The 1,706-nt window shown below is 33.5% G+C and overlaps 1 protein-coding gene across 1 annotated transcript in view; it reads left to right on the forward strand.

Annotated features, from left to right (window-relative positions):
* LOC102829195 (serine/threonine-protein kinase Nek1-like) overlaps positions 1–1,706 on the forward strand; it is a 277,499-nt gene that overhangs the window by 193,404 nt on the left and 82,389 nt on the right. The window contains 3 exon segments of the mRNA XM_006864548.1: positions 439–501; positions 582–810; positions 1,416–1,471. Coding sequence (XP_006864610.1) covers positions 439–501; positions 582–810; positions 1,416–1,471 — 348 coding nt within the window.

Raw genomic sequence — 1,706 nt, forward strand, 5'->3', positions numbered from 1 at the left:
TGTCTTTTTTTTGTAGACGTGTTGTAGTTTCCTATATATTTTAGAAATAAGTCCCTTGTCTGATGTGTCATTGCAAAAGATTTTTTCACATTCTGTGGGTTCCCTTTTTACTCTTCTGATGAAGTCTTTTGATGCATATAAGTCTTTAATTGTTCATATGTCCCACTCATCTATTTTGTCTACTTTTGTTTGTGTCGTATTCAAAATGTTTGTTTGGTATTCTGTGTATTCGCTGAATTAATGCCCTCACTTTTGTCCCTATTTTTTCATTGATGGCCATTATTCTGGAATTCACATTTAGGTCTTTAATCCATGTTGAGTTGGTTTTTGTATAAGGTGTGAGGTGAAGGTCTTGTTTCAATCTTTTGCATATCTCTTTCCTGAAATATTTTTTTTTAACTAGTACTTACTTAATGTTGCAACTATCTGTGTTTAAAGGACAGTTTAACTGGTACCCAGGAAATCTCAGAAGAAATGCAAAAGACCAACAGTGCTATTTCAGTAAGTACCATTTTCAAAGATCTCTGCCATTTTACTTAATCCATATGCATATTTAAAATGTCAGATTATCATTGTTTCAGAGTAAACGAGAAATATTACGTAGATTAAATCAGAATCTTAAAGCTCAAGAGGATGAAAAAGGAAAGCAGCACTGCTCTGACACTTGTGAGATCCTTGTTCCTGAAGATGCCAAAGAGCGTGAAGAAGAAAAACCAGTTTCATCTGATCGTAAGAAGTGGGAAGCAGGAGGTCAGCTTGTTATTCCTCTGGATGAGTTAACACTGGATGCATCCTTCTCTGCAACTGGAAGTGAGTAAAAATGTGGTATCCTGTTTTGGTGTAACACACATATAAATCCCTTGACACAACACTGAGAGAAATTCACATGGGAGTATTAGAAGTGTTTCCCCACCTAATAATATGTTACAAATGGAGGAAACTATCCAACCATAAAAATTGCAAAGATTTTTATTACGAAAGTGTGTTTTGTGAGAGAACATACTGATGTTGCATATTTAAATTGTATTACTTTAACCTGTATACCATATCAGATTCATCTGTTATTAGAAATGATTATTGATGAGAACTAGAGTGGGGAACTTTGATAAAATCTCAGGACAGTCCTTTAGGCATTTAATTAGCCAGGATATTAAGAAAATCCAATTAATGATCCATTCATTTAGCAAATACTCATTGAGATCCCACTATATTTTATGTATTGTTTTAGGCATTGGAGATAACAGCATATTACAAAACAAAACACATATGCTTATATGATGTTTACATTCTAAAAGGACAAAACTTATTAAAGCAATTCTTTGGATGAACTATTTTTTGTTTTTTGTGTGTGTGTGTACAATTTCTCTTTACATTGGAAAAAAAGCATGAAGACTTTAAAGCATTGATTTATTCAGCAATTCTTTATCGGGTGCCTGTTTTATGCTATACATTCTTAATCAGTAAGTATACAGTAATGGTTAATGTAGAGTCTCTCCCCTTAATAAGCCTAGGATCTAATAGGAAGAAAGACAAGCAAACAGGAAATTTTAGTTCATAAGTAATAAGCCGTAAATAGGGATCAGCTGCTGTTAAGATAGTAGAAAAAAACCTATTGTGGTCGAGTTGAATTACAAATTATAGAAACCCTATATATCCTGCTCCACTGACATCGAGTCAATTGAAACTCACACCGAGCTTATAGAACC

This window comes from Chrysochloris asiatica, unplaced genomic scaffold, assembly GCF_000296735.1.
Source record: "Chrysochloris asiatica unplaced genomic scaffold, ChrAsi1.0 scaffold00066, whole genome shotgun sequence".
NCBI classification, from domain to species: domain Eukaryota; kingdom Metazoa; phylum Chordata; class Mammalia; order Afrosoricida; family Chrysochloridae; genus Chrysochloris; species Chrysochloris asiatica.